Source organism: Maniola jurtina, chromosome 14 (assembly GCF_905333055.1).
Source record: "Maniola jurtina chromosome 14, ilManJurt1.1, whole genome shotgun sequence".
NCBI lineage: Eukaryota > Metazoa > Arthropoda > Insecta > Lepidoptera > Nymphalidae > Maniola > Maniola jurtina.
The window spans coordinates 7,010,911-7,032,742 of record NC_060042.1 but is presented as its reverse complement, the minus strand read 5'-3'; the positions used below and the strand labels follow the sequence as shown (position 1 = coordinate 7,032,742).

Below are 21,832 nucleotides of genomic sequence, written 5' to 3'. Positions count from 1 at the left end.
ACTTGTTACTTGTTAGTAAAAAAAATCGTATGAAATACATAATAAACAGTAGGTAACTGATAAGCTTACTTACTGGAATTGTCTTTGCCACACGACACATTGCAATTTGAAACATTAACATCTTTTTGGAATTTCCCCACATTATTGAAAACTATTCCAAAAACCGGCCAAATGCGAGTTAGACCTCGCTCTATCAGGTATACATATGAAAAAAGTAACTTCTTTTAAACTAGATAGGTATTTATTGAAGTGAAAACTTCTTCACACGCGTTGGTCGATTTTGGGATGGATAAAAACTTCAAGTCGCCGACACCGCGTCACGTCACCGACATGCAAATGTTAATAGAGCTCGGTGTGCCGATAGATGTATAAATTTACAAATATTCATAAATATTGTACTATCAAAAATCAAATTTTCATTCATAATTTGTAAATTAAACCCCCATTAATTTTAGTTTTTAAATTTATCGGCACCCTGAGCACTATTAACATTAGCGTCCTAACATGTGGCACACCCTTGAAATAAACCATTTCATGTCGGTGACGCGACCTTGAAGTCGCATCGCGTTGAACCATCCAGAAATCGCCCAACACGCCTAGTAAATTTCCAAAATATAGCCTTATATAACCAAGTGACGGTTGTGATGACGTCCCCAAGTTGCATGAGCGCACAAGGAACGCAGCCATCAAAGAGGAATGAAGACATTGTTGAGCGTGCCGCCACAAGATTGCCACATGCCACAGCACTGTAGTGACGACCACGACGCGCTGTCAAGACTCAAGAGCATAATGTCAAAGAGAATATCACCTCATACAAAAAGTGTTCTAACTACTTACTAGCTAAAGTATTTTCAAAATTGGTTCAGTATATCCAGAGACCCCACACATTGTTATCAATGATAATAACAATGTGTGGGGATGGTCTCAGGATCTGATCCAAGAATTTTCAAAGGGTACTGATGTTAGGTTCGTTAGATTTGTGACGGCCATCCTGAGAATAACTTGCGACTGTCTGATTTTGGTAGACTACGTCGATGAATAAATCTAGAATAGTCTGCGCCAAACAAATAGTTGTACCTGAACTTAGCCGCAAGACGCACCAAAATAGCAATTTTTAGGCGTCAGTGCAGTCAGAAACCACAATAGTACCTAACTCTAAATTTGTATAAATAAAATACTTGTTTTGCTTTAAAATATCTTATTTTTATCCTTATTGGATTACAAAGTTTTGCGGTTTGAAAAATTTAGGTTTATTAGTTATCATGGTTTATACACAATAACATGAAATTATTGCATTTGGCTTTGTGCTGACCTCATCGAAGTTACTAGCATTTATAATACAATTACAGTCTTGTCGCTTTTCATCAGAATACAAAGCATTACTTATTTAAAAATATTTGTTTAATAAACTCAAGTATTTTTAAATAAATTATTTACTTACAAATTAAATCATAGGATACCTATACAACAAAAAACAAAATCTTAAAATAAAAGATCTATACAATACATCGTACCATCTATAAATCAATTTCAAGTGCTTGGCTATTAGAAAAAATATTTTTATTAATTTTAGTAATAAGTATTTAAAACTATTATGCATAATATGAGGAATTAAATTAAGTATTCTAGCGTTATATAGAAGAGTCTATTAAGTTTGCACACAGCTGCTAAAATCATTTAGCATTTTAAGCGACCAAAGGCTAGAGGACTGACTATTTACAAATTTTTGCTAATTCCATTGCTGGAATGTCGTATCGTAATTCGTAAGACTAAAGCTGGCGGCCATCGCCACAGGCGAGTGTATTGCGGCGTTGTCTCGATTCCCGTGCCATCAAATTCAGTAGAAACGTAAGGTATCAAATTCCACACGGCGATAAGATGAGTAGCTTTTGACGAACAAAACGTCTCATACTCGTCGCGCACGCACGCTTTCGCTCCAGCAATCGATTGACGAGATTTACATGATCCATAATCTCGTTGACAATTTTCCAATAAAGAGTACCTAAATCTATTACCTACTTACCAGTGACATTTTTTTTTTGTAATTTTTATTTGTATGTAACAATACAAAATAAAAAACTTCGTAATAACTTACGACAAAAATTATTGCTATAGATAATCATCCCCATTCACAGTTGCGAGATGCGGCTCGCGTGAAACAGTGTCGGAATTATTGTTGTATCGAGGAGTTTACTTGACGATGAGGGGCGCGGAATTTTTGCGATACACTCGCCAGTGGAAATAGTACTTTCATCTGTATTCTGTAAGACACTATACGGCGGTTCATGAACCAGAGATTTCCTTTGGCAGGGTTAGTCCTTGGGACCCAAGGATAAATTTAAAAAGTGGAGCCATCTATAGGTATCAAGATTAAACTTATGGTAGACTAGCTGATGCCCGCAGCTTCGCCCGCGTGGATTGGTCAGATCCCCTGCAGCATCAGGATTGAGGAGTTGGAATCCAAATTTTTTATGAAACAATGTCGCAAAGTTCCTCTATCGATTAAAAAAGAAACGACGCAAATCGGTTCAGAAATATCGGATATTTCGGTGTACATAGGTAGAAAAACACAACTCCCTTTTTGAAAGTCGGTTAAAAAAGTAGCCTATGTTACTCCCTGGTCAATTTTCTACTTGTCTGTGAAAATCCCGTCAAAATCGGTTCAGCCGTTCCGAAGATTAGCCTTTTCAAACAGACAGACAGACAGACAAAAAATTTAAAAACGTGTGATTCAGTTATGGTATCGTTCAAATAACCATATGACCTTAATATGCGGTAGTTATTTCGAAATAACAGACAGACACTCCAATTTTATTTATTAGTATATAGATACCTACTCCCCCCAAAAACTTATATCAATAATCTTCCCCCTTCTCAAATCCTACCAAAGGAAATCTTCCGTTCACAAAACCCCATAATTTGCACTTTTTCGTTATGTGCAGGAACTATATGTACATGGTCTCACAAATACTTTTGAATAAAAAATTGTAGTGACATAATATTTACATAGAATCCATTTTTGCTGAATCTCTTGTGAGCTCTGTATATTAGTTATGTTTATTAGCGGAAATGTATGGATTCCTAGGATTTGCATAGAATTCCTAGGAAATGTATAGCAGAGTAGGTACTCACCCAGCCGTGTAGCATGTAACGTATCTGATACTGTATCAAGTGAGTAGTAGGCACGAGCCCGCTGTGAGCCGCTCGCGCGTGGAGCGCAGTAGAGTGTCGGTATCACTGCGAACACAAAGGCAGCTCGCAGTGTGCGCGTGGACGGCAAATAGCTGGATACGCGGTGACCGTGGACGAGCCGTACCCACTTGCAGGTTGATACAGTATCAGATAGGTTACATGCTACATGGCTAGGTGAGTACCCTGCTTTTGCTAAGCCAGTTTAGGAAATATGTTTAGTAAAAGTTGTCAAAGGCCTTTTAGTACAATAATATACAATTTCTAGGAAGTGAGAATGATGATTATGGGTGACAATAATGAATATCGATCAGATTTCGATCTGGTCCACATCCAACCTAATCTTATCCATTACTGGATGACAGAGAGACATAAATTTTTACACTTGTAAAAAAAATTTGAGCATTTTTACCTCTAAAAGTCCCAACTGAATTTTTTTTGGATTTCATATTTTGGACTACTGTTTAAGAAATGTAAAACATTCCTAGGAAATGTGTATACAAAGTAGAATTTATTACTCACATTTTCCATTGGTTTTAACCATTTTCACACTTTCCTAGGAATTTTATGCAATGATGGATTACATACATTTCCGATAACATATCCACTTTGTCAGGTCATATTAAAATTATTCATTACATGACCTAAGACATCATTATCAGATTATATCAGTCTCAATTCGTTAAGTATCTAAAGTTATTACAATTTGGCAATTGCAGAAATCTAATCCTGAATTTTGATTTCATTTTTTGATACATTTTGGTTCATTTGATCATTCTCATATTCAACAAAATCATCAAATAAGCTAGGCCATGCTTCTGTGTCATCATAACTGCTAAGATCATCTCCCACAAATTCACAAAAGTTCAGAAACATGTACCAAGTATCTTTGGGAATCCCCCTAACATGAGGATTGCTCTCAAGATAGCTCAACCATTTATCTAATATAGGAGGTTCATTGTTGGTGAAGACTAGGCGCCAAAGTACAATAGCAATATCCGATGGCAGTATCCTCTGTCCAGTGCTAACATCCAACCCAAACTTGAAAGTAAATCTGTACAAATCCTTGAATTGCTCTGAATCTCTAGTTAGTTCACCTGTTATATCATTTAGTCGTTGTTGAATACTCTTTATGGAATCTGTTTTCATGTTTTTCAATCCTTGGACAAACTCTTCTTTTGTGAATCGACACATTTGACTAGCATTTAATTTCCATGCCAACACTAACACTTCAAAATCATCTGGATTGAAATGTAGATCACGGCAGAAGTTCTCAATGCCCTCTGCCAGTATAGCCTCTTCTGAATTGTCTTTGTACTGGTCAAACAACTGATTAATTCTTGATTCAGACACACGAGATTCACTTGACCCTAGGGAAGACATACTTCGAGGAATGGATGGTAACTTTTGATAAAAAGATTTAGGAATTTTTTCATTTATTACATGCATTTTCTGAGCTGCATTTGTATCACCTGAGCAGTTTTCGTTCACAGAGTTTAATGCATTGGCATTTAACAAGTTGTTACTATTTATGTAACAGTTTATGCTATTTTCATTGCTGTGCAAAAGTGGTTCTGCTTGAGGATAGTCAGAAATCATGACAGTAGGTACTTGATTAGTAGTGACTATATTTGTCATCTCTAAAAAAGAAACATTGTTATAATTACTTTCTATTCATTACAAATAAGAACATATTTGGAAGACTATCATTGCTTGCTTTATCCTAGTCAGTCTTTTAGCCTTTCCTGTTTAAGTGATTTTGATGAGGTAAAAAGATAGCTTGCATTCTGGGAATGGACCTTGTCGTGAAAAATCAGCTTCCACAGGATTTAAAAAAAACTAATTCCACAGAAATTGCTAGCAGTGATAGCCTAGTGGCTTAGTAAAAAAAATTAAATATCACTTGCTTTAATGGTGAAGGAAAAACTATAGTGAGGAAATCTGCATGCCTGAGATATATTACATCCATAACATATCCGTTCTCAGAGAATCCCCTTAGGATTAGGATTGCCCTATGCCCTGTATTTTAGGGGTTAGCCCATTTTTCAAGCTATGATAATATAAAACCCTGGCTGGATGGTGTATGTTAAGTGGGTTTTGAATCTGTGCTTTGAATTCATTGTTTGACGCGCGAAAAACTTTTACTAGAAAAGCTGTACCTTGTGAACCACTATTTACAAATTCTCTTCATAAAACACTACTGTTTTGTCTCCTGTGAAAAATCTAAGACCTGCATTTTCAGTGCTGGTGACCCTTAAATCAAGAAGTGAAAAGTGGCAACCCTACTTGGGATTTATAAAAAAAGCAAAATTTGGTTTTTATCATCATCTAGTTATACAATAATTTTACAATTTTTCAAGAAAATGAATACTTTATGTCAGCTTTATAATGCACATCACATAAACTACACAATACAGTCTTACTTACTTATATGCACTTTCTTAATATTATTGTACACCAAATGCTTGTAATAATAAAATTATGAGTATGAAAATTTTAACTTACCATCCTTTTTTCTGTTAGGTGTTGTTACTACATCAGCACTTGTTTGGTTTCTTAAGCAGCTAAGACAATGGCCCATTTGATAAAACTAATAAAATCTTCCAAAACATAAAAGCTTTATTTAGTGCATCTGTAGCTATACTCAATATTTCATGAAATGTACTATACAACATAATGACCAAAAATCAGTTTCTTGTAAAGTTGTAACCTTTTCATACAACCCTAAAATCAAGGAAATTATAATGAATTAATTTTTATTAATAAGCTTCTTCAGGACAACTAAATACAACATAAGAAATCTGAATAGAAAACATTACTAACCATCCTCATATAAAGACACGACAAGGGTCAAGTGAAAATCGAGTGAATTTGCAGTAAACAATCTCTTGCATGCATAATAACGAATGCCTAAAATTTGTTTTTATCAATTTTAAAGCTTAGAAATAGAAAATTAAAGAAAACTTCATAGCGTTTACAATAAAAGCAATATTTTTTTTTCGATTTGGAACAATTGGAAACTGTTTGGAAATGTCTAAACTCGAAATGTCATTTGTCAAATGACATATTATGTCATAAAATGTCATGATAGACCACAGAAAAACGCGTCTTTGACGAAGTGAATTGTGCTGTGGTGGTACAGCAAAAAGCCACTAAAATAAACAACAACAACAACGACCACAGAAAAAATACTAATTATACAGGGGTTGTCATAGCACAAAACACAAAAGTTTCTTTTTTGTATTGAACCTTCGTGATGTTCTAAAAAATTCTTACCGAAGCCCTTAATATATTATACCAATGTTACCCGTTAGGTAGGTAGGTTAAAGTAGGTACCGAAATAAAGTTAGCATAAGCATTTGTTGTTACGACCCACGGACCTAGTATATAAACCTATCATACGACCATTACGGCATGATAAGCTTGTTAGAAATAAATAAGCATGATTTTAGTCTTTGTTACTATTTCCGGTCATAGATAAAAATACTGTCAAACGTCATGTCATTTTGAACATCTTACATCTTTGAAAATATTTAAAACGGGCTGTAACGGTTCTTGCGTTTGTTATCGTTTTTTTATAACAATATAAATTATTTTCCATTTTCACAAAACAATAAGCAATCATTGTTTCATTTGATTTAAATAAATGTGTTTATAAGTTTAATATCAGCGATTTATTTTCCATAATGGGTATCATCGATGAAAACTGGAATTATGAAATTGATATTGGTGAATGCGAAAAAAGAGCGAACAGACTTTTTGAATTACAAATAAATACTTTATGCGAAAGTATACTTAAAGCTCTCGACAAAGGCTTTATAAATATTGTTGAAGACAAGGACTGCTTGGCTCGAAATAATGATGAAGAATTAAAATTATTGTTTGAAAGGAATAAAGAGATAAAACAAGACATTGAAATAAAACTTAAAGAGTTATCACAACAGCAAGCTCAATTTGAAAATTTTAAACGAGGTATAATTTCATAATAAAATGTATTTACTTAATGTCATTTTTCCAGAATCTTCAATCCATCCATTATCCATCCATCCAAACCCTAATTTTTCAAGCCCGCAAGCTTTGTTTCAAGTTCATAACATTATAATTAAATCTGGGTGCAGTGATTGCAAAACAAGTAGTCTAACAAATCTGAATAAGATTATTGTGCAGTCATGTACAGAAACAGATCTCAGTAGGGCTTGTATATCAATCAATCTTGCTACACACATTGAAATACTTGTTTTGGAGTATTTGTACTGCAAGTACTTAAAAATATATTTCAAAAATTTACAATCTCTTTCTAATTTGATATTCAATGAAAAATCTTATTAGTAATTAGTGGTTGTCTGCCTCACCACCTCTCACTGAAAATACCTGATTTGTGCAACATTTTGCTGGATACAATCAGAATTTAGTAATGCTATAATACTTTTTTACAATGCAGTCATGTAAAAATTGAGGTTTAACTTTGTTTATTTTCCCACTCATAACTTAGAACTCCTACTTTTTTAATTTTCTTTTCCGACATTCACCATTGAAAAGTAAGGCTCCTTTCCCTTTTCTTTCATTGACAATCATAGATGAGAAACTGCTTTTAAAGACCAAGAGTTTGAATTACAAGAAAATATAAAAATGTTCATGGACATTTTCCAAATTATTATGCAAAAGTTATTGAACAGAATTTTAACATATAATTTTATTTATTATAGATCAGAAACTTCTAAAACAGGAAGTCAAAGAGACACATGAAGCATTTCTGATGGCCAGGAAGCACTTTAAAAAAAGTTTGAATATCTATTATTCAATAGAATCCAGATCAAAGGAAATACAAATAGTTTTCGTACAATTCTTTACAGAGCTTAAGAAGAATGGTGACAATTATTCTGTGTGTTTATTGAAAAATATTAAAACTCGGCAGTATACATGTAAGTATTGCTTATTAAATGAAAATGAAGCGTTTGTAGCTTATATGATTATTCTAAATTACCATCAATTTATTTGTGCTGTTTTGTTCTAGTGCAAAGTACAAATCCAACCATTAAGTTGTTCAAAGAACTCCAAAGAAGATTACAAGAAAATAATGATGTTGCTGGTGTCCTATGTTATATAAGGGAAGCATTTATAGCACACAAGCTTAAAGATAAAGAGCACTAAAGAACTCTTTTATTTTTGAACTAGTTTTTGCCCACGACATTGACATTGGTATTTTTCTCTAAACTAATTCTGCATTTGCTGTCCTTTTCATATTAGACAAGTATGAAAAAGATGAAAGTTCTCTAAAATTTAGTTGTGATCAGGATCAGTACCATTGTCTGTGGGATATATATTTTATGCATAAATTTAAGTATAGCCAAGTATAGCATGTTGCCATCTATCAGTGAAAAAATTTAAAGTAAATAAGTATAGATTTATGAGTAATATCAAAGTTGAAGCTTATTTCTGCAATTAAGGTTAATTTTGTAATGATTTAAAATTTAATACAAATTCTGGCAGGCAGACAGCAGTCTTGACTACTTGAAAAGCAAAAGCTTATTGATCACAGTAGAAGCTGTACATATTAAGTAATAAAACTTATTTATTTGAAAAAGAATTAAACATATATTGTAAAATAACTCCATCTTACAAGAATGCCAACAGTAGCTAAGGGGCATAGGATAATTGTTATATTTTCATAGAAACATTATAGGTAGTTAAATAAAAACAACTTGGTTATTAAAATAAACATTTATTGTAATCACTATAACAATGTAACAACCATTGCATATAAATTATAATACATTACACAAAAACTCCTGAGATACATTTAATTTACAGAATTTGTATTTTAATTTAAAGATCACATTTTATATGGTAGGTACAAATATATTTTTTTGCACATTTCTTACATTATCAGGTCATAATAGCTTTGAACATGTTGTCATTACTATGCTAATACATATTATAGATAATACAATATGTTACTGTCAGGTCACTGGAAAAATGCCTTTTATTACAAAGGTATTAAAGGTCATCTTAAAATGGTAGAAGTAAACTATAAGCCTTAATCCGCACGAACGTTAAAAAAGCGTTGCGTTAAAAGCCGGCGTTGCGCTGAAAATACAAAGTGCGCTTTAAAAAAGATATTTGGGAAAGCAGTTGTTCTGTTTTAACGTCAGTTAAAAAAGCTCTCGTGCGAATGAGGGCTCAAAAGGTTGTGAAAAAGGGCTAATAAGCCACCTTTATGATCTAATATCCAGGGGCATGGATAAAAGAAATATGACAGAACATCACGTCATGTGTTCCTTTATTGGATGTGGTAAACAGAGCAGAGACATGCGTTTTCGGTTTATATTAGAGATAACATTGTGCTAATGTCCTCTAACAATAACCTGATTACTCACCATAATGCCCTGCACCTAAATAATGATATATTCATATCTTAGTAACAAAAGCATTCTTATTATCATCATGATATTGAAGCATCAAATATACTTCTTACCCGTCCAATAATAAGAGTTGAATTAGAATATCAATAGTTAGCCCAACTTGTTTGTTATATAAACATCTTTTGATCAGTCTTTTTTTTATTTTTCACAACATTAAAGACATAAGGTATATAAACTTCTGTAATATGTAATAAACTGTGTCATAAATCTGTAATAGATGATTACATAAACATTAAACTGCAACCAACCACAATCTTATGTACTATCCAGTATCCACATACTTTAAATATAAATACAGCTGCCTAATTTAAATAAATATAATACTCATCACACCCATAGCCTTAATTCATTAGTAAAAATACTTCTAACAAGATAAAGTTCAATAACTAAAACCGGACTACTCTTAGGTTGAAATCTATAGAGCGCTCTTTGACTTTGCTTAGACTTAAGTTTCAGTTAAAACGAGACAGATTTATACCAACGGTATATCGCCGTGTGTTTAAGACTGAGCAAAGTTAAAGTGCGCTCTATAGATCTCAGTCTTAGTCTGCGGCACAGCTGGCCGGCCAGCCCAGCCATGCCACCCAGCACCCGCTCTCGATTAGGAAACGTCGGCGCGTCTTCCTTCCAATTTTTGTAAATATTACCTAAGTTTGTTCTACACGCTGGCCGCCCACCTACTCCCACCTGGGCCGCAGACTTAAAAACAAAACATCAATGCAGATGGACATTATCGGGCCGTATTCACAATCATTACTATGAGGTCTCACAGTGCGCTCGAACGCATATTGTTGGTTCCACCAATGATCATTGTATATTGACGTGACACAGTAATCAGCAGGTCGATCACGTAAAAATTGTCTCATATCTCACATCCAAAAATATCCTTAAGGATCGTTATCGTTACAGTCCATATTCCCTGTACCGCGTAAGCTTTTTCATGATTGTAGCAATAGGTCGCCTGATTGGTGGAACCGACACTGTGCGTTCGAGCGCACTGTGAGACCTCATAGCAACGTTTGTGAATACGGGTGTTAATATTTTAATGATAATAATTGATGATATATATTGTAATGATACCTTTCATTTAATACCAAACTCGATCCCTTCATCTCAAGTTTATTTTTTTCCTTGTCGTATTTTTGTTTGTTATACCCGCCATTTTGGATTATTCGTTGTAGCAAATTTTATATAATCATAGTAAATTGCATGAGATTTTCCCACATTCATGTGTTTTCCAATAGTTCGAAATATAATAGAAATTGCTGGACGTATTGGTAACGAGTTCCTTTAAATTAACACTTACATAAAATTAGGTATTTTCACATACACGATTTATTATTACATATTCTGAATGCGGTATATTATATAAAGCCTATTTTCAAAAATTTGGAACCAAAAGATCGCATGCGCATTCTCGATTGAATAGACACAACCGTGATTATAAACCTCGGCTTCGCCTCGTCCTTTCACTATTACTCGGCCGGCAATTGCTTTATTTCGGCCCTGGACTGTAATGTGCTATATTACAATAAAGCCTAGGATTTACTAAATTTTATAAATGTTAAGTCTTAGATAACTGTTTAGTGATAATTGTAAATTTTTGACTTTTACAAGCAATCGATCGGCAAATCGTGCATTTTTACCTCTAGAGTCTCGTAAAAGTCTGTAATCTGAATAATATCTAAACCAGAACGAAATCTGAGAACCCCGACTCCACAACAGTCTCATCATACCCCTAGAGTGATTTTGTGAAGCGCGAAGGAGTTCCTGATTGAAAGTACGAGGGAACGTTTTTCCGGCGTACTCATTTTAACAACATTCAGTAAAAAATCACTAAATGCCGAATTAAAACTTATTTTAGTTATTATTCGGACCTTACCGTGTCACTGCGGTAGTGGAGCGTGCGTGCGGGAGGGTGTCACAAGTTGACGAATCACTGAGCTCTCGGGTCACGACATCTCATCCCTCCCGCACCGCTCCACTACCGCAAGCTACTCAGTCACGGGGTACGCCCTTAGTTACTTTATCATAAAAATTAAAATATTCAGTATCATATCTTTATCCTATGTACTATTAAAAAAAAACAATAGCCAGACGTTATGTACTACAAAGGTCCGATTTTCCAATCGTCAAATAATTATAATTAATCATTAATAGAAGGAATACTGTCAAAGCAGCAAGATCATTCCTCAGTTAAAGATAATTATTATTTGATGATTGAAAAATCATCGTAAAATGTATACATTATATGTCTAATTTTACTTAATACCAATAAAATAAAGAAATCCAACTTCTTACGTTATTGGAATATGGAAAAACAATTCTTTTTAATATTCTCTAATAACTATTAACTGGGAGTAAAACTTTATTATTGTAAAAATAAAATATTATTAATTATAAAATAGGTACTCGTTTGTGCTGGTTAATACTCGTAAATGCATAATATGTATAATGTTTCTATTACATAAGAATTATGTATATTATTTAATACCTTTTATATTTGTGTCTTTCGATATAGTGGCAAAAAATTTATTAAATACTATACCTTAAACCTATATCCGCCAGTCCATTGCATTTCGTTAAAGATGAAGGTAAATATTATTAGGAAATCGCGAGTTCACCATTTGGTTTTCCATTTATATCCCTCAGTGAGGCCTCTTTTGTTAACTTGGAAGACGTCGGAGGAAGCTCTGAGCAATTTTGAGAAGACACTCGTGGTGGAATAGGCTTTGCCGGAAGGAATATTGCGCCCAACGCTATGAAGTGCAAAGAGTAGTACAACCTCCTAAAAATAAAAGAACATATTGTGTAGAACCCGCGAAAATGCAATAGGTAGCCTACAAGACTTTAGTTACTTTTTAATGGCACATTAATAGCATTTTATTGACATTAGACACTACAAACATGTAATCGTAAATATAAATCATCCTTCGCCAATAAATAACAATATCGTATCTAAAATCTATCGTTTATGTCCAAGAATTATGTCTATAACTGGTGGTGTAAGAACCTGCTTCAGTTGTGGTTTCAACTTCTAGTGTAAAATTAGAAAACCAAATTTTCTGATCCATTGGTGGTAATTTATCAGATTTTCTGATCAATTACCACCCTATCAGCAAAAGTACTACTCAAACAACAGAGTTCTGGAATAAATATTATATATTATTCTAGCTGATGCCCGCGACTTCGTCCGCGTGGATTTACATTTTTCAAAATCCCCCGGGAACTCTTTGATTTTCCGAGATAAAAAGTAGCCTATGTCACTCTCCAGGTCTTTAACCATGCAAAAAATCGCGTCGATCCGTTGCGACGTGATTGAAGAACAAACAAACACATTTTCGTATTTAAAAATTTGGGTAGTGATAGTGAGAGAGAAGTCTGAAAAACATAATTATAATAAATAGGTATAACAAACCCGTAGAAGGCAAGGCTCGGCGAGAGATGGAGTAGAACGAAGGGAACGGTAGTATACGTCATAGCAATCCTAGTTGTCATAAACGACAGCGCATCGTACAATAGTTTCTTGGGGCGACTTTCCAAAAACATAGGACGCGCGAAGGCTCGCATCTGAAACAAAAGTAATGTATAGTTCATCATACATTTTGAGAATGCACTTGCCATTTTTGCTGTGTCAACTGTCAAATCTAAGGGTAAACCGTACTTTTGACTTGACAGTTGGCTCAAAGCTTTGACGAGTCAATCAATCAGCCTGTTTGTGTCCACAGCGTCCACACACACACATAAGAGTTTATGTGACTACAATGGCACCTCATTGGCACCTGCTCCAAAAATTATTATTATAGAACTACATTAACTCTTGTATACATAATTATATTCGGTGATAAAACAAATTATTTTTTATTTTTTACTGTTTGTGATTAGGTACTGAAGTCGGGTTCTTTTTTATTAGGTGAAAGATTGAGATCCGGTTAATTGCCATTCCTTTTCAAGAAGTGGAAGTGTTGCAACAGCGCTTCACGCTTACCTTCTTAGCGGCGACGGTGAAGAGGCCGCCCGCGAAGAAGGTGAGATAGTAACCGGGGTGGAAGCCGTGCCACAGCGCGGACAGCGTGTAGACGCGCGCGGTGCGCCACGCCGCGCCGCCGCGCTCGTACGCCACGTTGCGCAGCCACGCGTTCGTGTTCTTGTTCCAGCTTGCCACGGCGTCGCGAAAGTTCTGCGCAAACTGTTCGAGAAAACAAACATCTTAATATTATAGCTGTGAGAGCCTAGTGGTTAGAACGTCCGGCTCCTAATCGGAAGTCGGGGGTTCGATCCCGGGCAAGCTCCTCTAACTTTTCAGTTATGTGCGTTTCACGCAATTAAATATCACTTGCTTTAACGGTGAAGGAAACCATCGTGAGAAAACCTGCATGTCTGAGAGTTTTCCATATACTCAAAGGTGTGTGAAGTCTGCCAATCCGTTTTGGGTCAGCGTGGCAGACTATGGCCACTCTGAGAAGAGGCCCGTGCTCAGTAGTGGGCCGGCAATGGGTTGATCATATAATATTATAGCAGAAATTAGAATAAACCCCTTCAATGAATTACATCTCTACATAGTATAAAGTCACTTCCCGCTGTCTGTATGTACGCTTAAATCTTTTAAACTAACGGATTTTAATCCGGTTTTCACCAATAGATGGTGATTCAAGAGGAAGGTTTATACGTGTAGTTTAATATTATTTTGAATATGACGACAATTGTTCCCGTGCGAAGCCGGGGTGGGTCGCTAGTCCAGTACAGCCGCCACGAACTGCAGAACTACTTTCTAATTAATGTTTCAATAATTGTCAAGTGATGATAGTCTATACTATAGTACCTAGCTAATACATCGGCCTTCTATTCGGAGAGGTCCAGGGAGGCACGTACCTCTAAATTTTCCAAGCGACGTGTATTTTAAGCAAGTAATAAATCAAAAATGGTTTGTATTTGTTCAAAACATCGTTCTTTTCGTTTTATAAAGTATGCTTTAACGGTGAAGGAAAACATCATGTGGAAAAATGCATATCCGAGAGTTCTCCATAATGTTCTTAAAGGTGTGTATGTCTGCCAATTCAAGTAAGGAGCATAGTTTAGAAAGATAGGTGATGATGATGATGACACATGATGCTTTAAAATCCAGCGCGGCGTCAAAACGAAAAAGTCCATTTGATCCTAATAGTTATTATCAGGAAACTTTTTCATGTTACAACTAAAATCATGAAAAGGTTAAATACGTACCTCGAAACCGAACACGTCAATATTGGATATTTTATCCCACTTAGGTGAGCCATTGTTGTCGTATCCATTGAAACCCATTCCAGAGTTATTGCAAATGGCTTCCGACAAGAGCCACGCATGGTAATACTTGCATCGCACTACAAGTGTGGACAAATAAGCGTACCATAAGAGATAAAACACGGACCATGATCGGGCCACTTCAGAAGTGGGATCTGATAATTCTGCAACAAAATAACACAAGTAAGATTTTTTAGTTTAGGTAGGTACAGGTGGGCTAGATGAAATATTGTGAGATGATAAAAGTATGGCAGTCTAAACTTTTTATATAGGCATGCTAGATGATGTTGGCGACGAAGTCTGCGTTGATTTAGGTTTTTAATAAAAATCCTGTTTTTCCGGAATCAAAAGTGCCTAAGTCCCAAGGATTCAAGCTATCTCTGTAGCAAATTTAGTCAACGGGCCATAAAATTTAGCAGATACACATAGCCTGTGTTACTTTCCAGGTCTTGGACTATATCCATGTCAAATTGCCGCGACTGCGCTCTCTTCCTACGCCCCTTTACCCGCGCGGGGGTGAAATGTGTAGATGTTTTCCATCAGGAACGGAAAGCAAAAACATTGTTGATATACACAACAAACATCACAATTGTGTAGAGAAACAGTGTTTTGTGTAGAGGTTTTTGCGTAGTGTTTCGGGAACCAGAACTGTGTGACCTCTACACACAGTCCTGATAAATATTCAATCAATTAAATGACGTCCTAAATTTAGTAACAGGTTAGGTACGGGTTAAGGTCGAAATAATATACCTACTTACCAAGAATATATTGGCCATTCATTCAAACAACACATGAACACAACATAATTACATGCCATGAAATTAGTATACAGTTACATTTTTCTCAAGTGGGGCTACTTATAGAACTTATTAGTAAATTCAATGGTCATATTATATCAGCTATTTACTATTTATAGAGATTATTTAAAAATGAATAGCCACAATTTTTTTTTATTTTCAAATAATTTAAGTAATCATTTTTGGTAGGTTGTCTCTATAAATCCGAGTTACTACGCATATTTTTCCCGAAACACTACGCAAAAACCTCTACACAAAACACTGTTTCTCTACACATTTGTGATGTTTGTTGTGTGTATCAACAATGTTTTTGCTTTCCGTTCCTGATGGAAAACATTTACACATTTCACCCCCGCGCGGTAAAGGGGCGTAGGTAGAGAGCGCAGTCGCGGCAATTTTTATCTTCTTTGTGTTCTTAAGAGGATAGCAGTATTTGGGGCTGCCATCCCAATCCTATTATAATATTATAAATGTGAAAGTGTGGATGTTTGGATGTTTGTTACTCAATCACGCAAAAAATACTGAACAGATTTGGCTGAAAGGAATGTGGATAGATTATACCCTGGATTAACACAAAGGCTACTTTTTATCCCGGAAAATCAAAGAGTTCCTACAGGACTTTGAAAAATGTAAATCCACGCGGTCGAAGTCGCGGGCATCAGCGCCATCAGCTAGTGCCTAGTAATATTATAAATGTGAAAGTGTGGATGTTTGTTACTCAATCACGCAAAAACTACTGAACGGATTTGGCTGAAAGGAATGTGGATAGATTATACCCTGGATTAACACATAGGCTACTTTTTATCCCCGAGAATCAATGAGCTCCCACGGGATTTTTTAAAACCTATATCCACGGGAACGAAGTCGCGGGCATCAGCTAGTATTTTATATAGAAGAAGATTGTTCGCCTTATTGCTCGTACACGGCTAGCTCCGGTTCGAAGGACCAAGATTCAGGTTATGTTTAATGAAGCGCACAATACATTTTTCGCTGTGCCGCGCGTACGTGGCTCCGGTTTGTAGGACCAAGATTCAGGTTAATTACCTGTAATGGAGCTAATAGCTACCGATACATACTTCATTGCACAGCGCATACACAGCTCCGGTTCGTAGGACCAAGTATCAAAAACAGAAATCTACTCTCGCTGGTGGCTTTTTCAGATATATTTAAATACTGGAAACTGTTAAAATACCTAATATAGTTTATTAATAGTTACCTTCCAGTGCCGTTAAGGGGTATTTGTGCGCAAGAGACAAATATAGAACAGCTGCTGCAATGGAGCCGGCAACTTTGTACAAAACTGCCAGACGAGGGGAGGGTTCCTTACGACCGCCTGATATGTACTTTTGATTCTAAAAAAAATATTGTACATGTTAATTCAGAGTATAAACTCATATTGAACAGACATATCAAGTATGTAACTCAGTTTATTGAAACTTGACGATTTTTGACTTTTCAAATGAAAATTACATAGGTACTTAATATATTTGCTCAAATCAATTAGATTGGGCAAGTTTTCCATAAACAAAGTCACTTAGGTATACACACAACTGAAGTAGGTATTTGATTAGCAAATTAATGTATGCACGCGTACGCTATTTGTAATGCTACACTTTTGTAACTCAACACATCTTTGGTAAGTACAGCAATTTAATTACATTGACGTCTATGGATAAGTGTAAGTTTTTAAGACAGAGTTAATGTGTAGCCATATAATATTTTTATCTTCCTCATAATCTGTGGAACTTTGTGAGTCTGTCTGTCTGCTAGCTTTACATGGCCCATCAGTTTAACCGATTTTGACGAAAGTAGAGATAGCTTGTATGGGGAAGAACAGGCTATTTTTTATCTTAAATAATCAAAGCGTTCACACGGGATTTTAAAAATCTAAATTCACGCAAACGAAGTCGCGGTTATTATCTAGAACTTAATGAATAAATAAAAAAAACACTAACTGCATTAATTCCATCGCCTTCAATGAAAGTAATGTAATCTGTATAAAACACGACTGGTCCACACATTAAAGTTTGAAAGGCTAATGTGTATGCAAAATATTCAAGTGGGGAAGGTAATTTGACCACTTGAGATTCATCTTTGGCGGAGGATTGTCCCATAGAATTTGCGTCTGTCTCCTTTTTGGTCAAGTTATCTTGTAATGAATACGCCAATGATGTTACTCTTTGAGTGATGACCATCAAAGGACCTGCAATGTATTAAAGTTTTATCATACAGACCTCAACCTACATACATAGATAAGTGCATACATTTAGAATAGCGGTGACAAAAAATTTGCAATAATATTATAATGTAAACATATGCCTTAGTTACATATCATACTTAGGTAGTTGTTAAAGTCGGCGATATTTAGTTGCTTAAAACACACATAACGCTTGAAGAGTTTGGATTGTGAGACTGGGATTGAACCCCAGACTTAGAAGGTCGACATTTTAACCACTAGGCTATTACAGTTTTATTTAATAATATGTATATACTTGTGTTAATACACACATAATTACTTACCTGTTATATCAAGTGTGTAGTCGCCTGTATGGTATAATTGTTGATGCAGGTGTAGACACGACAAGTATAACATTGATGCAGTAAGGGTAATGCTAAAAAAAATTTCAATTAAGATTTTAGATTTGCTGACTAGGTATTCAGTCCACTTTAAATGACAATGACACTTAATATAATGGTTTTATAAAAAGTTGAATAGTTTCTTTTTAAATAAAGCATATCTTATTAATTTTTAAATTATGTAAAAAATATTTTAGGGTAGATAGTTGGGTAAGTACAAACTTTAAAAAAAAAAATATAACAGAATACACACTTTCCCATCAAATGTTGTGGTCCAGATTTAAGTAATGTATAACTCAGCATGGGTAGTACAGATAAATGAACTGCTTGTCTGAAAAAAAGTTTAATTTAAGTATATTGCATACTAGTCATATTGAATGGCTATAAATTAACTGATTTAATAAAATATTTCTAATTAATGAATATGCAGTGTATGAAGTATTTTGACCTTAAAATCACCCTTATAATATTTACAATGAAGCATGCATAATTTTTATAATAATGTGTATCAATTGACTCAATAAAAAATGTAGGTTATATATAAATAAAAAATTAATTAATTCTAATATTATAAAATAAACTTCATATGTACCTAATTCAGTTCTAGTTATATCTAGAGTTGATTTATCTTCCGCCAAATAAACTAAAGTATGAATAAAAGGGTTTGAACATTTTTGCATGGAACCTGGCATACCTTATCACCTTTTGAAAAATGGCAGCCAGTTATAAAACATATTGTGTCAACTATCAATCGATAGACTAATGATTACAATCAAAAAGCATTCAGTGATGAAATGTCGCAAGTGATATACTTTCCGAGATATTTGAGTTTGAAACCATAAAAAATAAAGCATCAATAACTTTGACTCAAATGTCTAAGAATTTATATCACTTATATAACATTTCATCACTGAACTCTTTTTGATTGTAATAACTTATTCTATCGATTGACATGTTTTATCATTGGCCGCCGTTTTTCCAGGTTTCTTTTTAGGATTCCATACCTCAAAAGGAAAAAACCTTAAAGGATCATTTCGTTGTCATGTCTGTAAACCTAGAATACTGAATTTGGCAGGTAGATAGGTAAAGCACACTTAAGGGGAAAATCCGAAAACTTGGAATTTGTGGTCACATCACAAAAATAACTAAATGTGTTCATAAACAAATAAAATTAGTATTTTCAACTTTCAAAGTAATATTAATATACCAAGTGGGGTATCATAGATAAGGGCTTTATCTGTACTTTCTAATACATATTTTTATTTATTTTTATGCATAATAGTTTTTGATTTATCCTGCAAAATGTCAAAAAAATACTAGTGATAATTAGACTTTGCATTTATATAATTAAGTATTTAAGTATATAAAATAAAATGAAAAGATCAGTTATACAATAAAAGATGTTTAAAGAGTGTACAATTTTAAATAAAAATATAACTTACTTTCCAAAGCAGAAATATCCCATTAGCAACCCTATAACAAGGCACAATGAATGTCGAAATTCTGGTGAAGCTAGCTTTAATGGTTTCCGAAAAAGTCTGGCAACGCATAATGCAGCTAATTGTGCTATCAAAAAATTAACCTAATGAAAAAAAAGAACAAATGTTATGAAATAAAAGTATGTGCTTATGAGAAAATTATAAGTTTTACACTTTGGAAGATTAGTTTATGGGCATGCATGTTATTCATTTTTTCAATTTTTTTTCTACTTAAGAAGTTGTTCCTTTTATTTATTCCTTCAAATCTATGTGCAAAACATCAGTTTACAATCAACGCAATTGAAGGTCAACATTTTCTTAAGGGTACTTACCTAATATCAAACCAAGCAAAAAAAATTATTAACTAACTATGATCTATGCATACGAAATGATTGGTCAGTGTTTAAATTATTTAGCACTTAATAAAATACATGAGTATCATAAGAATCACAAGTTTTAAAAAAATCCTAGAATGGTGACTACTCAGAAGCTATGAAAATTAGGACTGATCAGTGAAAATTATTACTGATCAGCAGAAAATAATGACTGATTCATTATTTGCTTGATCAAATATGACCCCGTTTTTATCCTCATTTGCAACACCTACAAGGTAAGGTGAGGCAATAGACGGTAACAATTAAGGCAATAAATAACTATCAAATAGGGGCTTGACAATTATTTTTTTCACTTGATTTAATTTAGAATAATTATTTTGGTAATGATATTGCTTAAAACATGCCACTGTTATTTTTTAGGCAAATAACATAAACAAGATAAATATGTACATAAAATAAAAGCCAATATGTAATAATAAACAGCTTCTATGTATAAAACACATGGTAATACTTACCAAATCAATTGGAAGACCGATTTTATTAGACAAGAATAGAAATAGCTTGCTTCCGTCGTAGCAATCATAATAATTTGAAGACATTTTCACATAAAACTTTCAACCAATGTTCGAAAGTGCTCTACGGGTACAATTAATAATAATCAAACAACAATCAGTTTGTTCAAAACAGTAAATGGAACTAAATGTTTGTAGGTAGGTAGTTTTTTCACAGAATCAATAAATTCGGTACTTTTCTTATATTTTTCAATTTCTTTAAAACAGCATTGCACCAATGTATCCAATGTATTGCTGATATTACCTTTACTGAATTATTAACTATTACGTCAATGCACAATGTACGACAGCACACCCACTTTATTAAGTGAGTCAATTCAATTTTCTATTATTATAGTTTACAATGTGATCTCGTCAAAACTGTATGAAGAAACTTCGCATTTTGCTTTGAAAGTTTGATTGAAAAATTGAATTGAAAAGGTTTATGTACAAAGCAGTGTTTCAAACATGACAATTGACTTGACAACGGCTGTCAACAACCGTGCAACAAACTGTCGCTGTCATATACCATAGAGTAGTGTCTCATAACCACGAAGTAGGTACCTAGTACCTATAACCCAAACCCACAGAAACGGGTAACATTGATATAAGTCCAAAGAGTGTAATCACTTTTAAAACAGCTGTTACCACGGGTACCTCTAGTACTGACCTAATATTTTTATTTAAGGAAGGGCAAACTAACAAACACACTTTCGCTAATTATAATATTAATAAGAAATTACGATAAGACATTTACTTGTTACTAAGGTATTATACTGATCGCGAACGATTTGCTGTAACCCGTTGAAGAGTGCAGTCCTCTTTCAGAAACTATTTGTCAAATCTTCACCAAACTTACATGGTAGGCATACTATTTAACCTGACAGTGCAGCCTTTGTGAAAAAACAGAATTGTGAAAATCGGTTCTAATTTGACAGACTTGATGGAGTTTATGGAGTAAAATCAATAAAATATTTGATCCTGTATCCCGAAGAATCTTTAATTTTTTTCGGGATATAAACTACCCTATAATATGTTAGCCCGGAATATCAGCTACCACTGTACCAATTTTTATTTATTTAAATCCGTTGATCCATAGTTTAGTAGTTTTCATGGATGCGGGCACAAACAGACAGACAGACAGAAATTCTGATTAAAATTTTGAATACTTACTTGTTCAATAAGATAGCAAAGTTCATTTTT

General features: G+C 34.2%; 3 protein-coding genes across 5 annotated transcripts; 1 reads left to right on the top strand and 2 right to left on the bottom strand.

Moving 5' to 3' along the window:
* Positions 1-3,844: 3,844 nt before the first annotated feature.
* Positions 3,845-6,228, bottom strand: LOC123871801 (DCN1-like protein 3). 2 transcript variants are annotated; one of them, XM_045915757.1, is made up of 3 exons: positions 6,009-6,228; positions 5,695-5,913; positions 3,845-4,829 (listed from the first exon to the last, which is right to left on the bottom strand). In XM_045915757.1, the coding sequence occupies exons 2-3, from the start codon at positions 5,768-5,770 to the stop codon at positions 3,913-3,915; spliced, it is 993 nt and encodes a 330-aa protein (XP_045771713.1). In that variant the 5' UTR covers positions 5,771-5,913; positions 6,009-6,228; the 3' UTR covers positions 3,845-3,912. The 2 variants fall into 2 exon arrangements, with proteins under 2 accessions (XP_045771713.1, XP_045771712.1); XM_045915756.1 differs by having other exon boundaries at positions 6,013-6,228.
* Positions 6,229-6,716: 488 nt separating this feature from the next.
* LOC123871805 lies at positions 6,717-9,034 on the top strand. The gene is made up of 3 exons (XM_045915766.1): positions 6,717-7,161; positions 7,896-8,111; positions 8,204-9,034. Exons 1-3 carry the CDS (start codon positions 6,876-6,878, stop codon positions 8,338-8,340), a joined length of 639 nt encoding a protein of 212 aa, XP_045771722.1. The 5' UTR covers positions 6,717-6,875; the 3' UTR covers positions 8,341-9,034.
* On the bottom strand, positions 8,897-21,117 carry LOC123871797 (lysophospholipid acyltransferase 6). Of its 2 annotated transcripts, XM_045915750.1 has the most exons (11): positions 20,895-21,117; positions 20,594-20,714; positions 19,708-19,847; positions 18,519-18,596; positions 18,209-18,300; positions 17,644-17,891; positions 16,905-17,040; positions 14,835-15,055; positions 13,600-13,800; positions 13,030-13,181; positions 8,897-12,399 (listed from the first exon to the last, which is right to left on the bottom strand). In XM_045915750.1, exons 2-11 carry the CDS (start codon positions 20,675-20,677, stop codon positions 12,216-12,218), a joined length of 1,536 nt encoding a protein of 511 aa, XP_045771706.1. In that variant the 5' UTR covers positions 20,678-20,714; positions 20,895-21,117; the 3' UTR covers positions 8,897-12,215. The 2 variants fall into 2 exon arrangements, with proteins under 2 accessions (XP_045771706.1, XP_045771707.1); XM_045915751.1 differs by lacking the exon at positions 19,708-19,847 and having other exon boundaries at positions 20,594-21,117.
* Between the last annotated feature and the right edge of the window lie 715 nt (positions 21,118-21,832).